We start from the raw sequence: 24,640 nt of genomic DNA, 5'->3' as shown, positions 1-24,640 counted from the left end.
CTGAGTCTCAAAAAGAAGCCCCACCGGTTTGGGCCATGGAGGAAATACACGCGACCGTGAAGCCCATTGGTATGGGTCTCCGGATCCGGGTGTCAGACATTCAGACAACGTTCTACCTAATACTGGTTGTGATTGGGATCCTGGGAAATGCAACGATCATTGGTGTGATTGGCAAGGGTGTTATCAAGGACCAAGGTGGAGGTCGCAGTTCGGACATGATCCTGGTGAACATGGCCTTCTCCAACCTCATGGTGTCCATCACGAGGAACACCCTGTTGGTCATATCAGATCTGGGAGTTGAGGTAGGTGGGATGAGGCTGATTGGTAAAAGTTATAAGTGCCTTTACTCAGAGCCAAGACATAGATTAATGATAGAATAATCATTGCAATTTTGTGTAGCGTGCCTTCTGATGTGGTGAACTGGGTAACAAAGGAGATGTATGTTAGGTAGGATCACAGGGATGACACGATTTGCACTTCTGCTCTGAGGTGGTTATTTTATAATGGCTCACTATAAGTTCATGAACTGACTGCCCTACTTTGACATCCCTGCCTCTGGGCCGTGGTGAAGATCAGTGAAATGGATGAGCGGGGGTGTCACATTTAACTTCTTCTAAAGGGCTTGTGAGCCTGTTTCTTGCCTACTCGTGGGAAATTCTTTAGTTTAAGTTGTAACAGAAGGGACACATGCTTAGATTATATGATACTTTTCAAAAGTAGGCCTGTTTAAAGATCTTAGGCCTGTTTAAAGATCTTTAAAGATAATAAAGGATAACTTTGAGATCATGATGCATCATAAACTGATTAGATCCATTCTACAAATTTCAACAATCCTATCAATATTTCTTGGGTGTTTTTAAGTCAGTCCCACCAATTGAACATATGCAATCTCATGGTTGTAGGCTACACATGCGGTTCACAGAGTTTTTTGTTCTAATGCAGTACTGCCTGCGCTGTTGCAAAAGTTTCTGTATTAGGTCACTGGATTATGATTGCAAATGCTTCTTGCTCTCTTTTCTTTTCTATTGATAAGATCTCTCTGGCCTCTCTTTCTTGATGATGCTAGCTGTACTCATCCAGAGAATGGTGCCAGTTCCTCATGGGCCTGTGGGTGTGGATGCGCTCCGTGAATGTGTGGTCCACCTTCTTCCTCAGCGCTTTCCATTTCCAGACTCTCCGGCGCATCACTCCCATCTCGGTCAACAGAGGCCTGTCCAAATTTGTCTTTGCTGTCTTTGCCATCATTTGGGTCATCAACCTGCTGTATGCCATCCCTGCATATATCTTCTCAACCAGTGGGGACAGGAACTCAACAGAGGTATGTGCCCAGTGTACATTGTGTCCCCCACACCCACACCACACACAGAGCTGAAGATGTGCAGTACAGGGCCAGAAGATGTGGTCTCTTAATCAGTAAAACATGAGTGCTTGTTTTGGTGATGGTCTTGATGCAGGATGCAGGATGTACTTTTGTCCTGATGCAGGATGTACTTTTGCACTGAACCTAAAAGAATAGGACAATAGAATATAATAGTATAGACTTTATTGTCATATCAGGCACAAATATTGCCTTTGGTCCCACCAATAAAATAGACAGTACATACAATATACAGTATAGACACAATTCAAAAAACACAACATATCCATGGGATAAATACCTCACAAAATAGATCTCGATTGCATATTCTCTCTCTCTCTCTCTCTCACACACACACACACACAGAGTGCTCCAGTCCCTCCATCTTCCTATAATGCTCCTTCCCCCAGACCCCCCATCCTGCCTCCCCCTTCTTCTCCCAGACCTAGCTGGGCACATATGCAGTACATAGCTAACCAAACTAAACTCCAGTGTTTATTTTTCCATAGTTCATTAACCATAGTAATTGCATTTGGGATGAAAGAGCCCATGTAGATCTTTTTCTTTGCCATAGACTGTAGCGCAGCCCTGAGGGAAGTAACATGAACAGTATAATTAATTCTGATTCGATCACAATATCAATGCAGAAGGATTTGTTACAATAGAGTATGGAAAATGATATGTTATCAGCTATTGTACATTGTACGTTTATGGTCTTGGGATGTTATACTGTACCCATCTGAATGGGTACTAAACTGAAGAACAGTTAGGTCACGCTGTTAAGTATTCTAAATATCTGAACCATGACAAGTACTCCACAAAGGTTTTTTGGGTTCTTTAATGAGAGAAAGATGAATAATATTCCAATATTTCTCTATAAATAAAAGTAAACACCAAATAAACGTTTACCTCATGCTTCCAATCGCTTATAGACTTTAATGTTAGTGAGCAGCACCACACGCCCCCTGCTGGGCTGCGTGTGGAACTTCCCCAGCTCCTACAGTGGCCTGGCCTATGCGACAACCTCCATGGTGATCCATGAGAGCCTCCCCATCATCCTGATGAGCTTCACCAACCTGGGCTCGCTGCTGACGCTCTATGCCCACCAGAGCTCTATCCTTCACACGCAGAGGAGCCCAGATGCCCCCGTCATCAGGAGAGTGCCCGCCGAGAGACGTGCTGCCAAGGTAACATACAGAAACTGTCAGGTGTGCTGGAAGCTGTTTCAAGCGAGTGGGGCTGATGGCTGGGTTGGAAAACACGTGACGTCATTATGCTGTGGGCTGTGGCTGACGTTTTCAACATAATATTATATAGTGGGGCTGTTAAGCTCTTAAAATAGGGACGATCTTGCTTTTTATGAAAGAAGCATGAAACTTTCAGGGTTTATTCTTGATGACCTAAGCTTTAATTTAAGATCTGGAGGCATTCTCAGTTTGACCTCTGAGTTCAGATAGAGGTCACTAACCTCTGTAATATGTTGTGACACTACAGGTGAATGGGGTAAAACAAAATAATAATAGATAATATAGAGACCATGAAACTTTCTCAGTTGATTACTCATGTTAAGCTAAAAAAAATGTATTGAAAGTTTTTTATATTTTCATGTTTAAATATGCAAATTAGGCCTTATCTCATAAAAAATGTGCTAATTTGCATACATTTTAAAAAACAAAATCACAACGTCACAACATAGCCTATTACAGAGGTCAATGACCTCTATCTGACCTCAGAGGTAAAACTGACAATGCCTCCAGATCTAAAATTAAAGCTTAGGTCATCAAGAACAAACCCTGAAAGTTTCATGCTTCTTTCATAAAAAGCAAGATCGTTGAGCTTAACAGCCCCACTAGTAGGCCTAGGGGAGAACTGGTACAACAGCGGTACAAATGTAACAGTGTTTTATTCTCAAGATATGGTCTACGGAAACGTAAACAGACACATATCATGTAATTATGTATAATCTTACAGCCATCCAAATATGAATGGTCTACTATAAATACGAACAGAGATATTAAGCAAAAAGGTGCAAAATTCCAGCATCGCGAATTTTTATTTATTTTTTAACCGCAACTGTTTGTTTAAGTTTGCTTCGTGAAATTTGAGCGTGTGGACTCACATGTCATTCATATCTTCAGTCCCTCTGTTTCAAGTTAACATGAGTGTCATTTGATTTATATAGTCACAGCAAATGCAATTAAACGAAAATAAAAACATGACCTGTGCGGGTCAGTTGTAACACCAGTCTCTATAGAGTGTCCCAGTGACGCCACTTCCATTTGCCTCCATGGAACCTATCTTTCAAAAAATTTTGAACGCCAGTCTATGGCGAAAAAGAAATTATTTTTTTGGTCCCGGTTGACTTGTGCCTTGAATTACCCATATGATTTTTGTCAATTTTAAAGACAAATTCTCATGTAAAGACATTTGCAGTTTGTTTCGTAACTATTGAATTACAACATTGTGAAAGATTGTAATTCCAACGACTACAAACCCATCAGTCGCGCTAGTGACGTTAGCTCATTCACAGCCACACTAGATTGTACAAGCATACCAGCAACAGGTCTTAATTGGGCTTTCCTTGCCGATGAAAATACCATGAGTCAGAGGATTAAACACATCAGGTAAGTTGTATTCGTCCATAGACTGTACATTAGATACTGTTAAGTGATATAGCAGGCAGCAAGATGCAACCGTTAACTAGCATAACAGCTAATCTCATCGTTAATTACGTTGGTGACGTACATCGTTCGAGACGAGAGATGTAGTCCACTGAGCGGATTCGCACAAAACCAACATAACTTTTGAAGTCTATCGAACAACAGTACTTTCTTGACGTGAAAAATTATCTTTTAAATTCACAGACATCTTATGTGAAATTCGTGGCACAATTCAAACTGGACCAAAAAATAATTGTTATCTCTCCATTACCTCCCGTTCATATTTTTTTGAAAGGAAGGTCCCTTGTAGCGGAAGTAAAACGGAAGTCACTGGGACACTCTATGGCAAAATGAACTGATTTTATCGCGCATGCGTAGGGTGACCACCCGTCCCGCGTAGCGCGTGCGCGCACAGCGTTTGAAGCCCAATTCATGCGTCCCGCAAATTGAGACTGTGTCACGCATAATCAATGCTTGCTCAAAAAAAAGTTGGTGCTCTATATCCTGCAGCCGGTTGCACCAGTTGAACGTAAGTTCCATCTTAGCTTAGTTCTAACGTAAACTACGTTGAAGTTTACGAGCTACTAAAATGTATCGGTTTGCACCAAACTGAATAGTTTCAACGTAACACCAGAGAATCGGTAGACGGGCTCTGGTAACACAAGTTATGACTTAAATTACACCCCCCTCTCCCTAGGTGTAAGGTCCGTCGTAGCGTAGGTGAATTGTTAACATGGGTTTCTCATTTAAATTGTGGGGATGTTAAATTTAACAAAGTATAAGTCGAGAAGAGTTACATACGCGACCGATTACACACATTTAATTTAGCTAGGCTACTTGAGCAGTGCTTGAAAGTCGTTTGTATACACTGGAAATCATATGGACCTAGCAGTAGCCTACAAATAGGCTACCACAAATCTACCTATTATTACCACACAAAGCACATTTCATTGCTGTGGATTGATCTGTTATCAGAGATTTCATTAGCCATAGGCCTACTTGAAAGAGTGTTAACGTTACCGTTACCTTCACTAACGTTAACGTTATCCACTGCGGTAGCACGAAGCTGAAGTTGGCCGCACATTCAGAATGCGGTGTAGTTAAGTTTCGATTCCACCTTAAATATTGCAATTTTCTACCGACAGGGGGCAGCGCTGACTGCAAATACGCGATAACACTGGCATTTGCCTAGTAGCAGACGAACACGTAGGCTACTCCTCACAGACGAATAAAAGCCTTTTTTCTGGTGACTCCATTGTCGTTTAAGTAAATGATACAACATGCTTTCTGTCAAATAAATCGGTTCATATTGCACTTGTTTTGGGGGGCCTTTTCTGTTTCTTCTTTACATGAGCTATATTTCATATTTTACAATTTATGCACTAGATTTGATACCCATTGCTCACACATGATTTGCCGTGAGATATTACACCACATCCCGATACTACCGTCTCACAGTGTTCATATGACACCCAGCATGCCAAATTTCGTCGTGGAAAATGCCCATTTTTCTTACATTTAAATTACTATATTTCATATTCCACAGTATATGCACTAGATTTGATACCTATGGTCCATACATCATTTGCCGTGAAATATTACACCACATCCCGATACTACAGTCTCTGAGCTTTCATTTGACACCATGCATGGCCAATTTCGTCGTGGAAATTCACCCTTTTATTACAATTGAAATTCCATGAGCTGTTTTTCATATTCCACAATGTATGCACTAGACTTGATACCTATTGCCCACACAACATTTGCCGTGAAATATTACACCACATCCCGATACTACCGTCTCACAGCGTTCATATGACACCCAGCATGCCAAACTTCGTCGTGGAAAATGGCCATTTTTCTTACATTTAAATTACATGAACTATATTTCATATTCCACAGTATATGCACTAGATTTGATACCTATGGTCTATACATCATTTGCCATGAAATATTACACCACATCCCGAAACTACAGTCTCTGAGCTTTCATATGACACCTTGCATGCCATATTCCATCGTGGAAAATGGCCATTTTCCTTACATTTAAGTTACATGAGCTATATTTCATATTTTACAATTTATGCACTAGATTTGATACCTATTGCCCACACATCATTTGCCGTGAAATATTACACCACATCCCGATACTACAGTCTCTGAGCTTTCATTTGACACCATGCATGGCCAATTTCGTCGTGGAAATTCACCCTTTTATTACAATTGAAATTACATGAGCTGTTTTTCATATTCCACAAATGTATGCACTAGATTTGATGCCTATTGCTCAAACATCATTTGCCGTAAAATATTACACCACATCCCGATACTACCGTCTCACAGCGTTCCTATGACACCCTGCATGCCAAATTTCGTCGTGGAAAATGGCCATTTTCCTTACATTTAAGTTACATGAGCTATATTTCATATTTGACAAATTATGCACTAGATTTGGTGCCTATTGCCCACACATCACTTGCCGTGAAATATTACACCACATTCCGAAACTACAGTCTCTGAGCTTTCATTTGACACCATGCATGGCCAATTTCGTCGTGGAAAATGGCCTTATTTCATAGATTTAAGTTACATGAGCTATATTTCATATTTTACCATTTGTGCACTTGATTTGATGCCTATTGCCCACACATCATTTGCCGTGAGATATTACACTACATCCCGATACTACATTCTCTGAGCTTTCATTTGACACCCTGCATGCCAAATTTCGTCGTGGAAAATGGGCATATTTCATAGATTTAATTTACATGAGCTATATTTCAGAAAAAAAGAATAACTGCACAATGGATGTAATTGCACGCTCCTCGTGATCATTGTCAGATTTCAACAGTTATGACTGACAGTCGGAGTGTCAAATAAGAGACCTGAGTAGCGTAGCCTATAGCTATATGCAGAGTAATTCTCATTCATGCTATACTTAAGCACACATATAGTTTGTGAGATTTTTTAAATAGTGCAAAGTCTGTTGTATCTGGATGTGCTGTATGTCACGCCAAATAGGGATCAAATCTGCATAAATCGTAAAACATGAAATATAGCTCATAGAATTTCAATTGTAATGAAATGGGGATTTTCCATGACGGAATTGGCCATGCATGGTGTCAAATGAAAGCTCAGAGACTGTAGTTTCGGAATGTGGTGTAATATTTTCCACGATGGAACTTGGCATGTAAGGTGTCATATGAAAGCTCAGAGACTGTAGTATCGGGATGTGGTGTAATATTTCACGGCAAATGATGTATGGGACATAGGTATCAAATCTAGTGCATAAATTGTGGAATATGAAATATAGCTCATGTAACTTAAATCTATGAAATAAGGCCATTTTCCACGACGAAATTGGCCATGCATGGTGTCAAATGAAAGCTCAGAGACTGTAGTTTCGGAATGTGGTGTAATATTTCACGGCAAATGATGTGTGGGCAATAGGCACCAAATCTAGTGCATAATTTGTCAAATATGAAATATAGCTCATGTAACTTAAATGTAAGAAAAATGGCCATTTTCCACGACGAAATTTGGCATGCAGGGTGTCATAGGAACGCTGTGAGACGGTAGTATCGGGATGTGGTGTAATATTTCACGGCAAATGTTGTGTGGGCAATAGGTATCAAGTCTAGTGCATACATTGTAAAATATGAAATATAGCTCATGTTATTTAAATGTAAGAAAAATGGCCATTTTCCACGACGAAATTGGCCATGCATGGTGTCAAATGAAAGCTCAGAGACTGTAGTTTCGGGATGTGGAGTAATATTTCACGGCAAATGATGTATGGACCATAGGTATCAAATCTAGTGCATATACTGTGGAATATTAAATATAGCTCATGTAAATTAAATCTATGAAAAAGGGCCATTTTCCACGATGGAATTTGGCATGCAAGGTGTCATATGAAAGCTCAGAGACTGTAGTATCGGGATGTGGTGTAATATTTCACGGCAAATTATGTATGGGACATATGTATCAAGTAAAGTGCATAAAATGTGGAATATGAAATATAGCTCATGTAAATTAAATCTATGAAAAAGGGCCATTTTCCACGATGGAATTTGGCATGCAGGGTGTCATAGGAACGCTGTGAGACGGTAGTATCGGGATAGGGTGTAATATTTCATGGCAAATGATGTGTGGGCAATAGGCATCAAATCTAGTGCATAATTTGTCAAATATGAAATATAGCTCATGTAACTTAAATGTAAGGAAAATGGCAATTTTCCACGACGAAATTTGGCATGCAGCGTGTCATAGGAACGCTGTGAGATGGTAGTATATCGGGATGTGGTGTAATATTTTACGGCAAATGATGTTTGGGCAATAGGCATCAAATCTAGTGCATACATTTGTGGAATATGAAAAACAGCTCATGTAATTTCAATTGTAATAAAAGGGTGAATTTCCACAACGAAATTGGCCATGCATGGTGTCAAATGAAAGCTCAGAGACTGTAGTTTCGGGATGTGGTGTAATATTTCACGGCAAATGATGTGTGGGCAATAGGTATCAAATCTAGTGCATAAATTGTAAAATATGAAATATAGCTCATTTAACTTAAATGTAAGGAAAATGGCCATTTTCCACGATGGAATTTGGCATGCAAGGTGTCATATGAAAGCACAGAGACTGTAGTTTCGGGATGTGGTGTAATATTTCACGGCAAATGATGTATGGACCATAGGTATCAAATCTAGTGCATATACTGTGGAATATGAAATATAGTTCATGTAATTTAAATGTAAGAAAAATGGCCATTTTCCACGACGAAGTTTGGCATGCTGGGTGTCATATGAACGCTGTGAGACGATAGTATCGGGATGTGGTGTAATATTTTACGGCAAATGTTGTGTGGGCAATAGGTATCAAGTCCAGTGCATACATTGTGGAATATGAAAAACAGCTCATGTAATTTCAATTGTAATAAAAGGGTGAATTTCCACGACGAAATTGGCCATGCATGGTGTCAAATGAAAGCTCAGAGACTGTAGTTTCGGGATGTGGTGTAATATTTCACGGCAAATGATGTGTGGGCAATAGGCATCAAATCAAGTGCACAAATGGTAATATATGAAATATAGCTCATGTAAAGTAAATCTATAAAATATGGCCATTTTCCACGACAAAATTTGACATGCAGGGTGTCATATAAAAGCTCAGAGACTGCAGTATCGGGATGTGGTGTAATATTTCACGGCAAATGATTTATGGGCTATAGGTATCAAATCTAGTGCATAAATTGTGGAATATGAAATATAGCTCATGTAAATTAAATCTATGAAATATGCCCATTTTCCACGACGAAATTGGCCATGCATGGTGTCAAATGAAAGCACAGAGACTGTAGTTTCGGGATGTGGTGTAATATTTCACGGCAAATGATGTATGGACCATAGGTATCAAATCTAGTGCATATACTGTGGAATATGAAATATAGTAATTTAAATGTAAGAAAAATGGGCATTTTCCACGACGAAATTTGGCATGCTGGGTGTCATATGAACACTGTGAGACGGTAGTATCGGGATGTGGTGTAATATCTCACGGCAAATCATGTGTGAGCAATGGGTATCAAATCTAGTGCATAAATTGTAAAATATGAAATATAGCTCATGTAAAGAAGAAACAGAAAAGCCCCCCCAAAACAAGTGCAATATGAACCGATTTATTTGACAGAAAGCATGTTGTATCATTTACTTAAAGATTGGTCGACAATGGAGTCACCAGAAAAAAGGCTTTTATTCGTCTGTGAGGAGTAGCCTACATGTTCGTCTGCTACCATAGATATATACACTAGATGTCGCCTTGACTACTGCTGTTCATTGGAACGAATGCGTCAATCGAGACGCCATCTTGCTTCAGTGATCCACTCCTCTATAATGCATTAGCGTCAATCTGGGCAAAGATCTAGCGAAAATAAAATCACCATAAATCGTCAAAATCTCAAGCAATTATCTAGTTTTTTGGGTTGTTCCAACTGACAGGCATGTATTTATGGTTGAGTCTAGAGAAAACTAAGCTTAAGACGATAATAAAGATACATTTTACCCGTCTAGCCCCATAGACTCCCATTCATTCTGCACTAGCTAGCGGCGGCCCCTAGAGGAACAATGAGTAAACTGCAACCAGGTTCGATACAATGAAAGTAAACAGGCTCTTCGTAGACAGGCTCTGGTTGAGGCCACATACCCCTCGTCTCGTTTACTCATGTAAGTTGTAATCTCACCAGAAGTTGCTGTAGATCTGTAGAACATTTGCCTCTGCTACTACATAGGCTACGCCAGTCGTTACTTTTATAATCATGGGTCAGTGCCATGGGCAAACGAGATGTAGCTGAATTCATAAATGACAAAGCCATGAGAAAGGTGATTTTCTTACGTTTCAACAACAAAGAAGCCAATCTGCCATCATTGTTAGAAGTTCCCAAATTTGTCGCTAATCGCTAAAAAGGTTTTCTATCGCTGGGGATGGCCAAACGTCGCTAAATAGGTAACGCTGACAATACAGGAGAACTAGTTTAGCGCTTCAGATCCCTGTACCAAGATGGCGGCAGTGTTGACGCATGCTGAGAAGCAGAAGGCGACATCTAGTGTATATATCTATGGTCTGCTACTAGGCAAATGCCAGTGTTATCGCGTATTTGCAGTCAGCGCTGCCCCCTGTCGGTAGAAAATTGCAATATTTAAGGTGGAATCGAAACTTAACTACACCGCATTCTGAATGTGCGGCCAACTTCAGCTTCGTGCCTACGTTAGGCCAAGTGGTGGCTGAAATATTCCCAAAGCACATATAGCCTACAATAAAATAAAGTCTGTTATTTACAAATACAGTGTTATTTTATTCCATACAACAAAGTAATTGCGGAGGAAGTCAAACCTAGATGTGACTTTATCATACAACATTAGTGAACGTTAGGCTACCCAGAACACTGAACAGTTTTTTTCCCCCTGCGCCTGCCTTTACTAACATGCAAGTCCACCATCCTTCCTCCCCCTTCTCGTTCCGTGAACCTCTGGCGTTGTGAGTTAAGACTTTTTTTTTTAACTGTTCCTGTGGTGTTGAGCAACTACAATTCCTGTTAATCCTACAGTTTTACATTATAATTTATTTAAAGTGAATAAATAATGAAAAATAAATAAAATGAAATAGCTAAAGTAAATCGGAAGTGGAAGTGGAAGTGCATCTGTCAATTCATTGAATGTTCAAAGTATTATGAATCTTTATTTAGAAAAACAAAATACACATTGGTTGGCCTATTCATGATGCATCAGCAATTACACATGTTTAGGGGAATAGGGCATTATTAATATACCATGTAAGGTGGTATGTGCTAGAAATGGGTAAACCAATATCAGTGAGTCTGACCGTGAGGTGGGGGCACCGCCACGCCAGGCAGTGTCCCACATTGTCCCTCAGAAACATACCCCTTGTCCCCCCTTGGGCTTATTAGCAGGTGGTCACCCTACGCATGCGCGAACATTCTCATTGCGAGTTATGGATTATGATTTTTGTGCCGCGATCATCCAATTAAAGTTAACACAGCAACTTGAAATATCACTGTTGGACCAAATGCTTCAGACATGTAAGAAATAAGCAGTTTATTAACTATATTTACTGGTTTTATCAAGTGGATATGGCCAAAATAAGCATATTTAAAGGTTATTGTGAGCTAGCATAACACCGTAACATATGGTCTGCAATCGCTAATCAATAATGCAATAAATTAGCTGTAACAGTCATACATTTGGACTTTTTTTGTTGATTTTATATGAAAACAGATGCTCTTTGTTTAACCCAGCAGTGTTTTGTGTTAAAATATGTTATAGGATTCACGATTTTAGCACTGTTAGAATCTAACATATTTTTTAAATTCTGTTTCAACTTTCATGGAGTAGACATGTACAACTCTGTTCTGGTCAAATTTCACATCTCTCAAGTCTATCGTCTTTGTGTAAATCGAGTTTGAATTGGAAAAATAAAAAAGTGTTACAATTGTGCCGGTGTTCCAGTTTAGATGGTGAGCAGGTTAACTTGTGATATTTGCATAAAATCCGTGAATATTCAACAAGACCCTGCCTACTTGTTAACAACGCTATGCTCTGCCTCCGCCCTTCCAGTGCTGGAGATTCACATTTTCACAAGCCTATGTGGCGACAGAATAATAAGCAAGATCTTGCCGAAAACACGTGGAAATCACCAGTTCATGTATAAGGCATGTCTGCTTAAGCATCCACACAAAATGTTGTGCAAACAGGAAATGTGTCAAAGTAAATCAGCGAAGGTTTTGTTGGGTTTCGAACATGAGTGTCACTGAGGCAAAATGTTCCAAGCAGCAAGCACTATCACCAATACGCCACAGAGAGCAACGCTTGTCATTAGTAGACTAGTCTACTAGTTTACTAGCTATCCTGATGTCCATGTTAACTGGTGATAGCCTATGACATGAGCAAACATAGCGAATGCATGCCTTGAATAATGCAGATGAATTTTGCCTCAGTAATTTTGCATCACAAACAGTAACAAACTGGCATGACCCCATCAGACATTGTTCGTTTTTTGTGCAGAAACACACATTGTGCGCAAAAATTATGAATATCACTTGTGGGCCTCGAACTGCTCACTAAAATAGCAAGCTAGCAGTAATAGGCCACCCTGTTAACCTTACACCACTGGTCATTTAGTCTCTACAATAGCATGGTGTTCCAATTAAATTAATGTGTAGGTCTATGTTGTCTTGTGACAGCTTATTTGTTAACCCATTTCACCCCATCGGTCACAATTGTGACCGAAAAAAAATATGTACTTATAAGCCTCTAAAACTGTAAATGGGGAATATCCCAATACTCTTTCAGTAAATATTGAAACAATAGAGTGTTTCAATGAAATGTGTGCAGTGTCAAATGTTTTGAGTAAATTGTCACATGACCAGAGCTGTTTACTTCCTGGTTGCACCTTGAGAAGAGGATGACGGCCTCACAGCTCCCAAATAAAAGGTTTTTAAAGTATGTTAAAATAAACATAGGACAAATATTTTTGTACACATGGTCTTTAAGGTGTCTAGTTATGATATATACATTTATAATTATTCAAATGTCTTTGGTGTGTTTGCAGAATGAGTAAACATGTTAACGGTCACAATAGTGACCGGTGGGATAGAATGTTGTATCTAGATGCACACATACTTCTACACCTACAAACACACACACATACTCATACATACACACATACAGAGACATACACACACACTTACACACAGATACACACACACATACATACTCACACACACATACACACAGATATACACACTCACACACACACAGACATACACTCACTCACACACACTCACACACACACAAATATACACACTCACACACACACATACACACTCACACATACACACACACACAAATACACACATACACACACACACAGATATACACTCACATACACAGATATACACACTCAGACATACACACTCACACACAGACACAAACACACACACAGACATACACACTCACACACACAGATATACACACTCACACACACAGATACACACTCACACACACACAAATACACACACACACACACACAGATATACACTCACACACACAGACATACACACTCACACACACAAAGACACAAACACACACACAGACATACACACTCAAGGGGACTTCACATTGCACGCGACATGCACTTTGCCTGCTGCTCACACACCCACCTGCAGATACACACACACACACACACACATATATATATATATATATATATTAGGGGTGAACGATTTTGGAAAAAAATCTAATTGCGATTTTTCTCACCAATATTGCGATTGCGATGCGATATGCGATTATTTTTAAGCTCTTTATCTTCTGTCTTATTCAATAAAGACAAGCAATATATTGTTCTATAGTATGACCAACACAAAATTAGATAAGTTAAACATAAACTGTTCTTTCCTGGAGCCCAGGCCTATGTTATGATGGCATTAGGTCATTGAATATGATTGATGAATGACATATTTTAATCACATTAGTAGACCTATATTTGTTGAACTTCCAGCCTTGTAAACATTTAATGATTCTGATTCGTTTCTATTTTGTTTCTATTTCATGTAGATATGACCTTCTTGTTAGTTAACAAATAGGTCTACATGTAGTGGCACTGACACGGCTTCTCCTTGTCCTGTGCTCTCCATACACACGGGCGCGCGCGCGCAGGCACACACACACAGACCCGCTCCTCTCCTCTGTAGGCTACTTACACGTGAATCGGAACAAACTACTGTAGATTGTTGTAGCGCAAATAAATGCGGCCGAATGACCGTTCGGCTCGGTGTTAACTAAAGGTTAGCATCATCAACACCGCAGCGCAATACGCATGCATGCCAATTAACTAGTTTGTTCATATCACAAAGCCAATCGCGGAGACAAAACTCTTTAAACATGCAAAGTTAGCAGCATGTATGTAGCCTAGAGCCTTAGCTGGTAAGCTAATGTTAGAACAGCTGGGTTTTTGGTGGTTAGCTGTGTCAACTACTTGCGGATAACATTATGCATCAATTCTGTGCCGCCAACCCCCTTGGATATCGCAAATGCCCCCACTGTCACTGTACTCCAGTAAACAAAGTCCCCAGTGCACAGGTGAATGGCTGCTGTGCAGCCTAAACAGTCGTGGAGTTTTAATCGTCAGCTGGACAAGTGAACGAAGTTACCAGCCAGAGTAGCAGCACAGGGGAATTATGAACTAGAACCAGGGACATGGCAGGTTCGAGCAAAAGGTAATGAAGAGGTTTATTTTTAACCAAAGTAGCTCTACTGATCAGACCTTTCTTGACACTGTTAGCTGGTCCTCTTGTTTACATTTTTTGCTTTTTCAGTGGTCGGTGAGAAGAGTCGGCGCGTTGGCAAGCGCAAGTATAAATGCGTTTTGGTGACGTCACATATTACAAATCGCAGCCTTTGCGGTTTGAAAATCGTGTTTCATCATATCGCGATATTATCGCAAATGCAATAAATCGTTCAGCCCTAATATATATATATATATATATGTGTTATATGTGTGAGTGTGTATGTCTGTGTGTGTGTCTGAGTGTGTATATCTGTGTGTGTGTGTATTTGTGTGTGTATGTCTGTGTGTGCGCGTATATATATACACACACACACACATGTGTGTGTGTGTGTGTGTATATACGCGCACACACACAGACATACACACTCACACACACAGATATACACACTCAGACACACACAGAGACATACAGTACACATGCACACACACACACATATATATATATATATATATATATATATATATATATATATATATATATATATATATATATATATATATGTGTGTGTGTGTGTGTGTGTATCTGCAGGTGGGTGTGTGAGAGCAGCAGGCAAAGTGCATATATATATATATATATATATATACACACACACACACACAATATGCACACTAACTCTCACACCCCATGCAGATACACACACAGAGACCATATACACTAACTCTCACAACTACATGCAGACACGCACGCATGGGGGGTTCTATTTTAACGAGCCGAAGCTCCTGGTAAAAAAACAATGTTTACATATTTTTCATATTTATTATTGCCAATGGTGTCAGTGTTCATATCAGTTTAAAAAATTCCTGTCAGAATACCTTTATTTTAACAAAAAAGCAATTTGAGCAACCTTTAATTGAGTATACGCATATTATCCTAAATAAAATCCATAATAAAACTCACTTTTTCATCTACTTTTATACATTTAAAAAAAAAAAAAATTATTGATTACTTCAAAGGGTTGCTAATAACACATGATCTGCATATTTGCATGTCTGGGAAAAATTTGGGCTTAAATGGGTTAATCGATCAAGATATTCATTATAGCAAAAATAGGCTATGTGAATGTTTTGCAACAGGCTGCTGAGCAGTAATAAGCTGCAGTAATAGGATAAATATTTCCTAATTTATTTTATATCTGAAACAAAAAGCACACAAAAAAACAATTACCTAATTTCATATTGAATCACTAAATAATAGACATATTATTTAGTGATATGCAGCCTTATGCTAGCGTAGACTTCTTCAGCCACAGGACTACGACGAATAGGCACAGCATACAAAAATGAATAACGCTAAAATGCTCGGCGGCAGTATAGGGGATTTAAAACCATTTCTTACCTCGATTTAAAGTGCACCAAACATGGCCTTGCGTTCTGGAGTGTTGCCGATGAAGCTCCGAACAAGAGATGGTAGCTATATCCAGCCTGTCCAGAATGTCACTATGTATGTGCATTAGCGCCAGATGTGTCAACCTCTTCTGGCTTGTGGTAGGCTACTTTGGGTCCAGGTTTTCAGTCATCTGAGTGCTGAGAATGATCTTTCTGATGGAGCAGCTGACACAGGTAGACATAAACAAAGCTCAACGAATGCCTCAACTTCTTTAAATAGCGCAGTAGTTTGGGGATGCAAGGATGAAATTAATTCAGCAACCCTTTTTCACTGCAACGAACCTTTTCTCCTTAGTTAGGTCACCCAGTAGAGTTAGTTGCATTTGTAGGCGTGATCGATTGAACTTTTTCGGGGGTTCCCATAACTATGTTTACTTTTCTTAACTGTGTTACTCGAAAAAAAGTCAGAAATACGTTTCTGCTGCCTATTGCTAGCCATGTCCAAACAAATGTGAGGTGACGGAAGCACTTCCTGAGGAGTAGCCTAGTCTTTTATCAACGAAATATTAAAATAATGAATCATTAGTTTATATCTTATAGGCCTACACAGCCTCTTTAAATATAATAAAATAATAATAAAATATAGCTGCAAGCAGCAATGTGGGGGCCAAGCAGGCAGTTCAGCAGTCCAGATTTGCCATGCAACTTAATGCTGTGGCATCAGGCATATAGCATTAAGCAGTCACAGCAAGTTCCATGTCAAACAACCCAAGATTGGCTGAGTTACAAGGTCAAGATTCACATAGAAACATAACCGATTTTGTGGGGCTGAATCAGGGCTGAGTTTCGCTGCCCCCTCACCCAGCCAACCCACCGCCGCAATCGCCCCTGCCTGTCCCACCCTGCCCCACCCTTGCACGCAAGCATTAGAATTAACTGGATGGAACTCGCTGTCATCAGTTTAACATCATAAATAAAAGATCAATTGAGATATGATCATGCTTGCTGTAATTTCAATGCACCCATAGAGGTCAAAGGTCACCAAATGATTTGTGCATCATTAGGATGAACCAGACGGTTCTATGGGATGCCATTGACCTACATTGCAGAATAATGCAGCAACTACAGGCCAAAATACATTTTTGCCAATTACAGAGCCCCCTAGAGGCCAAAGGTCACCAAATTTCTTGAGCGTCCTCCTGGTGGGTCCAGAAGACCATGTACTAAGTTTGGTTTTGATACATGAAAGCGTTGCTGAGATATGAGCTCACTTCCTGTTTGGCGGCTCCGCCGCATATTTCGATTGGCTGTTACAGGCAAACGCTTTTGTCAATTGTTCCAGAAAAAAATACACTGATAAGGCATGGTCTGAGGATGGTCTCTGCCAATTTTGGTGAGGATCAGCTGAAATTTGTGACTTGTAAATACTTATTCATGTTTTTGATTAAATCCAATATGGCGGCCAAATCAATTATGTTGATGTCACAAGTTGTCCTCTGTTGACCTAAGGACCTTCGACAGTATTGTCAGACACCACTAATCCGTTTTAATTCTAAGCACAACAGCAGCTACAGGCCAAAAGGCATATTTCTTAATTGCAGCGCCCCCTAGAGGTCAAAAGTCACCAAATTTTTTGAGCCTCCTCCTGATGGGGTCATGAGTCCATTTCGCCACCAATTTCGATTGGATATTACGATATAACGGTTTTGAATTTGAAGAATCTGTTGGATAACTTTTGTGCGGCTTGGTCTGAAGATCATATGTACTAAGTTTCGTGAAAATCGGACAAACTATGTGAAGCGTGAAACTTTAGTTTCACTTTCGATAAAATCCAATATGGCGGAAAATCCATCATGGCGGAAAATGACGTCATAGGGTGCGTTGAACTCGGCTTGATCCAAGGATTCCAATGATACCTCATTTTTGAGAATCTATCCTACGGGTCAAAAGTTACGTGCGTGAACGCATGTTCAAATTTGGCCTGTTGGTGGCGCTAGAGCGCTTGAGGTGCCGTTATGAAACTTGGTGACATTAAACATGGGACTGTCCCCAATCAGTGTGCCAAATTTCACAACTTTTGACCAGACGGTTCTATGGGCTGCCATAGACTTCCATGGCGGAATAATAATAAATATAACCGCAAGCGGTGATTTACGGGGTCCGAGCAAAACAAACATGATGGCATAGCTTTTTAGTTTTATATATGCTTTGATTGTTTGGGCACAATTGTTCAAAAGAAACGTGATCGGATTTCGGTTATCGGATTTCAGTTACCGGATTTCAGCTATCGGATTGGATCAAATCTTGAAAATGGGTTGTTCAAAGGGAAACAAGGATCCTGAAATTGGATTAGATCACATAATCTATTCTTGGTTTTGATCTGGATAAAACCTTCACTTTGTGTCGTTCAACACTTTTGAGTTGGATTGGAATAAATTTGATGCATAAAATTAGGATTACCCTGTGCTGTAACATTATAGTGTGCTAACCTCCACAACCCAACAGTATTCTAACAATACTTGATTCTACAGGACTATTTATTTGTTGTGGATAAGATGAAGGGTTTGATAATGGAAGGCAGTGTTTCCCACAGAATTGAATTGTATTTGTGGTGGTGGGTTCTGTGTCGGAGTCAATAAGATAAACAGCGTATAATTATACAGTTATACTTGCCTTGCACTACAAGTCCATATTGACAAGTAGCTGTAATGCTGTAATGTTATAGTGTGCTAACCTCCACAACCCAACAGCATTCTATTCTAGTATGCTAACCTCCACAACCCAACAGTATTTTAACAATAATGCTTCAGGTGGGATTTGAACACTCAACATAAGGATGACCAGTACAAGGCATTATCCCACTAAGCCACTGTCAATCCTACATCTTTGCCAGTCACATTCACATGCTGAAAATGTGTATTGGTAAACACACAAGAAAAACTCCAAGTATACATTTGACAATAAAATGAAGGGCTTTCCTGAAAGAGAACACCTGAAAACGTTTGGAAATTCTGGGACAATTAGACATTTGTAGAGAAGAACAGTAATGGATGAAATATAAATATGATAGACTTAATGATGAAGGAAAAATAGTAAACAAAGAAGTTCCACTATATGTCTTCGAGTGTGTCGGCATTCTGATTCTTGGCAACTAATGAGTGTGAATGTTGATTGCCTGATGTCATTCAGGTGCTGTTCAATGGTGTGACTCTTCAATAACCAATAGCATGTGCATCTTGAGCCTAAAGCTCTAGCAGGATTCGAACTCTCAACCTAACAAACACCAGCACTAGGCATTGTCCCTCTGAGCCACTAACAATCCGACATATTAGGCAGTCACATTCACATGGTGAAAATGTGTGTTGGTAAACACACAAGAAAAACTCCAAGTATACATTTGACAATAAAATGAAGGGCTTTCCTGAAAGAGTACACCTGAAAACTTTTGGATATTCTGGGGCAATTAGACATTTATAGAGAAGAACAGTAATGGATGAAATATAAATATGATAGACTTAATGATGAAGGAAAAATAGTAAACAAAGAAGTTCCCCTATATGTCATAGAGTGTGTCGGCATTCTGATTCTTGGCAACTAATGAGTGTGAATGTTAATTGCCTGATGTCATTCAGGTGCTGTTCAATGGTGTCAATCTTCAATAACCAATAGCATGTGCATCTTGAGCTTCAAGCTCTAGCAGGATTCAAACTCTCAACCTAACAAACACCAGCAGTGTGTAATGAGTGTGAATGTTAATTGCCTGATGTCATTCAGGTGCTGTTCAATGGTGTGACTCAGAAGGCTCAATGGTATGGAGTGATGACACGAAGATGGCAGGTTTCGGTGCAACACAAGTTAACTTTATTTGAGTTTCAATTCATCTGTTCTTTTGTTCTTTACTTGTATGTGTGCTGCATCAAAGAGGAAACAAACAGAAAATGGAGTAATCAGTGAAATGGGGTAAATCAGTACAGATCCCAACTCACAAACAAACCAATTGACATTTGAACAATAAACTGAAATCATAAGGCTATATAAGGTACAACTAAACAATACTTGACATCCCAAGTCAACCAACATCACCTAATCATCTCTCACATGGGACTCCAACACACCAAACCAACAAACAAAGACCTTAACTTTACACATGATGGCAGAGCTACTCTACAAACTGATAAACATCACAAAAGTCATAGTGAGGGTGATTAAAGTGATGACTTACGTTAACTCAAAGACGCACACAGAGCAGGACACACTGGAGTGCTGGGTTGAGATGAACAAAAGAGCGAACTGAGGGCGAGCAAACAATTTATCCTGGTCTGAGCCCCTGCTCCGGAGCTACAGGGTTTCCCAGCGGGTAAACTTTGGAAAGATTTGCAAAGATTTGGAAAAGATTTTTGAAAGACTACAGTCTCAGACCCTCTCACATCTAAAGACAAGTAGTAGAGTTTTAAGTCACAGACTATGATTTTGCAATGACTAGGGATCTTGCAGGGTCACTATTTACAAGACTGCAACATGATTCCTTTAAATTATTACCCATTGTGCAATAGATAAACAGGAACTGAAAATTATAGCCTACTAAACTCAAAGTCGTATTTTCATGTTTCTGCAGCATTGTTTCATGCGTGACATCCTTAACCGATATAGAGTTGTTCTGTCAAGTGGAAGAGCCGACTAAATATGTATAAGAAATGACAAATATTATAAGAATAACAAATAATTATAGGCTACAGCTTATAATTATACAGTAATACTTGCCTTGCACTACAAGTCCATATTGACAAGTAGCTGTAATGTTATAGTGTGTTAACCTCCACAACCCAACAGCATTCTATTGTAGTATGCTAACATCCACAACCCACTAATGCTTCAAGTGGGATTTGAACTCTCAACCTAAGGATCACCAGTACAAGGCATTATCCCACTGAGCCACTGTCAATCCTACATGTTGGCCAGTCACATTCACATGGTGAAAATGTGTATTGGTAAACACACAAGAAAAACTCCAAGCATGGAGGGGCGATTAGACATTTGTAGAGATGAACACTAATAGATTAAATATAAATATGATAGACTTAATGATGAAGGAAAAATAGTAAACAAAGAAGTTCCCCTGAATGTCATAGAGTGTCTCGGCATTCTGATTCTTGGCAACTGATGAGTGTGAATGTTGATTGCCTGATGTCATTCAGGTGCTGTTCAATGGTGTGAATCTTCAATAACCAATAGTATTCGAGCTAGAGCCTAAAGCACTACCGGGGATCCTATATGTCATAGAGTGTGTCGGCATTCTGATTCTTGGCAACTAATGAGTGTGAATGTTAATTGTCTGATGTCATTCAGGTGCTGTTCAATAGTGTGAATCTTCAATAACCAATAGCATGTGCATCTTGAGCCTAAAGCTCTAGCAGGATTCGAACTCTCAACCTAACAAACACCAGCACTAGGCATTATCCCACTCTGCCACTGACAATCATACACATTCAGCAGTCACATTCAAATGGTGAAAATATGTGTTGGTAAACACACAAGAAAAACTCCAAGTATACATTTGACAATAAAATGAAGGGCTTTCCTGAAAGAGTACACCTGAAAACTTTTGGATATTCTGGGGCAATTAGACATTTATAGAGAAGAACAGTAATGGATGAAATATAAATATGATAGACTTAATGATGAAGGAAAAATAGTAAACAAAGAAGTTACCCTATATGTCATAGAGTGTGTCGGCATTCTGATTCTTGGCAACTAATGAGTGTGAATGTTAATTGTCTGATGTCATTCAGGTGCTGTTCAATAGTGTGAATCTTCAATAACCAATAGCATGTGCATCTTGAGCCTAAAGCTCTAGCAGGATTCGAACTCTCAACCTAACAAACACCAGCACTAGGCATTATCCCACTCAGCCACTGACAATCATACACATTGAGCAGTCACATTCAAATGGTGAAAATGTGTGTTGGCAAACACACAACATCAAGAAAATTCCTAGCATACATTTGACAATAGAATTAAGGGCTTTATAAAAAAGAGTACATATCTGAAAATGTGCACTGTTAATGGTATCCACCTAATGATGGTTGTATGGTTGTTATCCAAGAAAAAAAAATTACTCATATAGGAATATAGGTGATATAGGAGAAATGGGCTGAGTGGTCGAACTTTATTGGCCTATATCTCTGAAATGGAACAACGTATCCAAATTCTTTTGATAACTTTTGTGAGGCTTTGTCTAAACATTGTCTGTGAGAATTTTGGTGAAGATTTGATAATTTTTGAAGCCTGTGAAACTTTTTATGATGTTTGGCTTTTCTCTGAAATTGTGGCAAAAGTAAACATTTTTAGAGCATAAGACCAGGGTGAAAAAGATGCATCTGAATGTAGAGATTAATATGATGAAAGAATTTTGAGTCTAGGTGAATCTGGTAAGGAGAAATAAGCGTTTTTGACAAGAGCGCCACCTTTGGGTGCAGTACCCCAAATTTGGGTTATGGGTAGTGGGGGGTACTGGTAACAATACTTGAAAATGTCAAGTTTCTAGGACTTACGGTTTATAGGAATATAGGTGATCTAGGAAAAAAGGCCTAAGTGGTCTAACTTTATTGGCCTATATCTCTGAAATGGAACAAAATATCAAAATTCTGAGCGATAACTTTTGTGAGGCTTGGTCTAAACATTGTCTGTGATAATTTTGGTGAAGATTCGATTATTTTTGAAGAGTGTGAAACTTTTTATAATGTTTGGCTTTTCCATGAAATTGTGGAAAAAGTAAACATTTGTAGACCATAAGACCAGGGCCAAAAAGATGCATCTGAGTTTAGAGATTAATATTCTGAAAGAATTTTGAGTCTAGGTGAATCTGGTAAGGAGAAATAAGCATAATTATCTTTTTTTTTCAATAGCGCCACCTTTGGGTGCAGTACCCCAAATTTTGGGTTATGGGTAGAGGGGGGTACTGGTAACCATACCTGAACATTTCAAGAGTTTTGGAGTTACGGTTTAGGCTGCAGTATGACTTTTACAGAATTTTGGCCAAAAAATGAACGGTACAGAAACAATAGGGTTCCTGCAGCTACGCTGCTCGGACCCCTAATAAGAACAAAGAGAAACACAATGGTTGCCTCGCAGCTTCGCTGCTTGGCCCCCAATAATTTCACGTTTTTAAAGCAACACCAAAGAACTTTTCCTCTGTCGCATGCACTAGCCTATTTGTTTATCCAGAGCGGCTTTGCAAATAACAATGTCCACAGACAAGGTAGAATATGTTGCATGATTTTATGAAAGTACGATGTATTGCGACATCAGATGCAAGTCAAATTTGTAGTTTCTCATGTCTCATTCCATCGAACTACAGATCCGCTACCCTATCCGGCAAACTTACATAGTGCGGTTATAGCCGTTAGAGGGCCGCGAAGCGAATGCAGAAAGTGCCGTTCACCCTGTTACGAGTTGATGAACCACTGAAACGATTTTGGAAACATTATTTTAAGGTACAAAAAACTCTTTGGTGTTGCTTTAAGTACAATATTATGTTACTCCACAGCCCCCCACCATGGGGGGCTGATGCTATGACGAGGGAGGCTGCAGCCCCCGCAGCACCCCCCTTCCCGCATCTATGGAAACTGTGCTGGTATAGCCTGGATTTTAGGGAATAATTCAATTAATACAGTTCTTTACTCAGTTGTATATATTTACATTAATTGTGTAAACACCCTATGAAATGTAAATGGAAGTACATGTAGATAACAATTCCTTTCATAATAATATGGTAATTTGGTCATTAACAGCTCTCGTTGTCCATCTCTGTCTCTCTCTCAGGTGATTCTGGCTCTGATCATGCTGTTCATCTCCTCCTGGGGTACCAGTATCATCTCCGTAAACTACTTCAATTACAACCGTGGCTCATCTACAGATTTTCTGTTGATCATAGCTCGCTTTGCCAATATCACCTTTATTGCACTGTCCCCCATTGTCCTTGCTTTTGGACACAGAAGATTACGAGCCTTTCTGAAGGCATTGATCACTTACTGAAGGCTAGACCCTCGCACACCAAAGAATTCCCATCACCAAAATGAAATGAAAACTACCCCTTCAAGAGCTTTCAGTGGACATTTTGAGCTTGTCTGGTTCTTGTCTTGTTCTCACCACTTACTCATACAACTATAAAAATCAAATGTATCACAAATGTGTGAAGAAATGCTGTAATTAAAATCAGTCACCAGTGTTGGACAAGTTACTTCAAAAGCGTAATGCATTATTTATTACTTGTTACTATCATTTCAAAGTAATTTGTTACATTACAACAGTGGTCCCCAAACTTTTTCTTCCGAGGGCCAGCTCACTATGCCTGAGGGCCAGATACTCGGAGTATATCAGTAACCATAAATAGCTTAGTGCTGTGAACAACAACAGTCTAGTTGAATATTCCAAT

General features: G+C 39.4%; 1 protein-coding gene across 1 annotated transcript; it reads left to right on the top strand.

Moving 5' to 3' along the window:
• LOC143104120 (olfactory receptor class A-like protein 4) lies at positions 1-24,344 on the top strand. The gene is made up of 4 exons (XM_076268065.1): positions 1-302; positions 1,067-1,318; positions 2,290-2,544; positions 24,028-24,344. The coding sequence occupies exons 1-4, from the start codon at positions 36-38 to the stop codon at positions 24,238-24,240; spliced, it is 987 nt and encodes a 328-aa protein (XP_076124180.1). The 5' UTR covers positions 1-35; the 3' UTR covers positions 24,241-24,344.
• The last annotated feature ends 296 nt before the right edge of the window (positions 24,345-24,640 follow it).

Source organism: Alosa pseudoharengus, unplaced genomic scaffold, assembly GCF_046254945.1.
Source record: "Alosa pseudoharengus isolate Yale_2024_CS ecotype anadromous, Long Island Sound unplaced genomic scaffold, YU_APseudo_1.1 YU_APseudo_1.1_scf_5, whole genome shotgun sequence".
NCBI lineage: Eukaryota > Metazoa > Chordata > Actinopteri > Clupeiformes > Clupeidae > Alosa > Alosa pseudoharengus.
Note: the sequence above shows the minus strand (reverse complement) of the source record. Positions and strands in the feature narration are given on the sequence as shown.

What these genes read in the sequence shown, in the direction of transcription:
- LOC143104120 (XM_076268065.1), top strand. Translation starts at nt 36, where the DNA reads ATGGAGGAAATACACGCGACCGTGAAGCCCATTGGTATGGGTCTCCGG. An exon ending in GGGACAGGAACTCAACAGAG is followed by an intron (nt 1,319 to 2,289) that starts GTATGTGCCCAG and finishes AATCGCTTATAG; the next exon opens with ACTTTAATGTTAGTGAGCAG. An exon ending in CCGAGAGACGTGCTGCCAAG is followed by an intron (nt 2,545 to 24,027) that starts GTAACATACAGA and finishes TCTCTCTCTCAG; the next exon opens with GTGATTCTGGCTCTGATCAT.